Source organism: Empidonax traillii, unplaced genomic scaffold (genome assembly GCF_003031625.1).
Source record: "Empidonax traillii isolate 1590-97213 ecotype Southwest subspecies unplaced genomic scaffold, ASM303162v1 scaffold2029:size96749, whole genome shotgun sequence".
In the NCBI taxonomy this organism is placed as follows: Eukaryota; Metazoa; Chordata; class Aves; order Passeriformes; family Tyrannidae; genus Empidonax; species Empidonax traillii.
The window spans coordinates 83268-84535 of record NW_020957222.1 but is presented as its reverse complement, the minus strand read 5'-3'; the positions used below and the strand labels follow the sequence as shown (position 1 = coordinate 84535).

Below are 1268 nucleotides of genomic sequence, written 5' to 3'. Positions count from 1 at the left end.
CCCTCCCCGAGTGTCACCGCCTCCCCCATGTCCCCCCAGTGCCCCCCAACCTGCACGATGCCGAGAGTGGCCGAGGTCACGGGGTCCGAGAAATCCCCTCCAGGCGGGGACACGCTGCGGGTGACAGAGGTGGGGGAGGGGGGTGGGTGGGTGAAGGGTCCTTTGGGGGGTCCCCTCCCTCCTGGAGCCCCCTTCCCACACTCACGCTCCGACGATGCTGACGCTGCCCTCGCGGGGGGGGGTCCCGAGGCACCGTGCCCGCCCTGCCCGCTCGTAGAACGAGGCCAGGCGGGCACCCAGGTATGCGGGGTACCCGCTGTCTGCAGGGGCACCCGTCACCAGGGGGTACCCCCGATACCCATGGGGGGCACCCTGTCACACACAGGGTGTCCCCAACACCCAAAGGGGTACCTGCTGTCTCCGGGGCCACTCTGGTCACACGGGTGTCCCCTGACACCCAAAGGGGGTCTGCTATCACCCCAGGGGGTCTCTGACACCCAAAGAGGTACCTACTGTTCCCATTCCCCCCTATCCCAGATCTGGGATTTCCCATGGACCCATTCCCCCCGTGCCCAGGATTTGGGGCTCCCCAGCCCCTCCCCATGACCTTGGGCCCCATTTTTCCCCCTCATATCCCATATTTTGGGGTCTCCCCCACGGTCATCTCTGCCAGGGGCCCTGAGATCTCCTGGGGTCCTGTCTCCCCCATATCCCAGATTTAGGGTTTCCCATGTTCCCATTCCCCCCATAAGCCAGATTTGGGGGTTCCCATGGCCCCATTGCTCCCATATCCCAGAATTTGGGGTTTCCCACATCTCCATACCCCCCAGTCCCAGATTTTGGGGTCTCACCCGCAGGCATCTCTGCCAGGCGTCCTGAGATCTCCCTGAGGGCCTCTGCCCAGCGGGACGTGGAGTCTGCCAGGAGGCAGCTGTGGAACCCCATGTCCCTGAAATACTCGGACAGGGTGATCCCTGCAAACACGAGGGTCACACCCTGGGGGGGCACAGTGATCCCAGCATGGCACACCCCTCCCCCAGGGCATGGAAGGGTGGGAGTGGGCACAGAGGCCTCACATACACAGACAGGTGAGTTCTTGCACACCCTCCCAGGTGCCCCCTCAGCCCCCTCCCCGATGCCCTCCCATTCTCCCCCATGTGCCAGTTCCTACCCCCCCACCCATTCCCACCTCTCCAGGTGCCCCTTCATTACCCAGGTGTCCCCCCCCCCCAAATGCCCACTTCCACCCCTGGTGCCCCCCCCGTGCC

The 1268-nt window shown here is 65.1% G+C and overlaps 1 protein-coding gene across 1 annotated transcript in view; it reads right to left on the bottom strand.

Annotated features, from left to right (window-relative positions):
- The window catches only part of LOC114071451 (V-type proton ATPase catalytic subunit A-like), a 6868-nt gene that overhangs the window by 2192 nt on the left and 3408 nt on the right, over positions 1-1268 (bottom strand). The window contains exons 8-10 of the mRNA XM_027909279.1: positions 852-974; positions 206-320; positions 18-114 (exon numbers count right to left, since the gene is read on the bottom strand). Coding sequence (XP_027765080.1) covers positions 18-114; positions 206-320; positions 852-974 — 335 coding nt within the window. The remainder of the gene's footprint in view (positions 1-17; positions 115-205; positions 321-851; positions 975-1268) is intronic.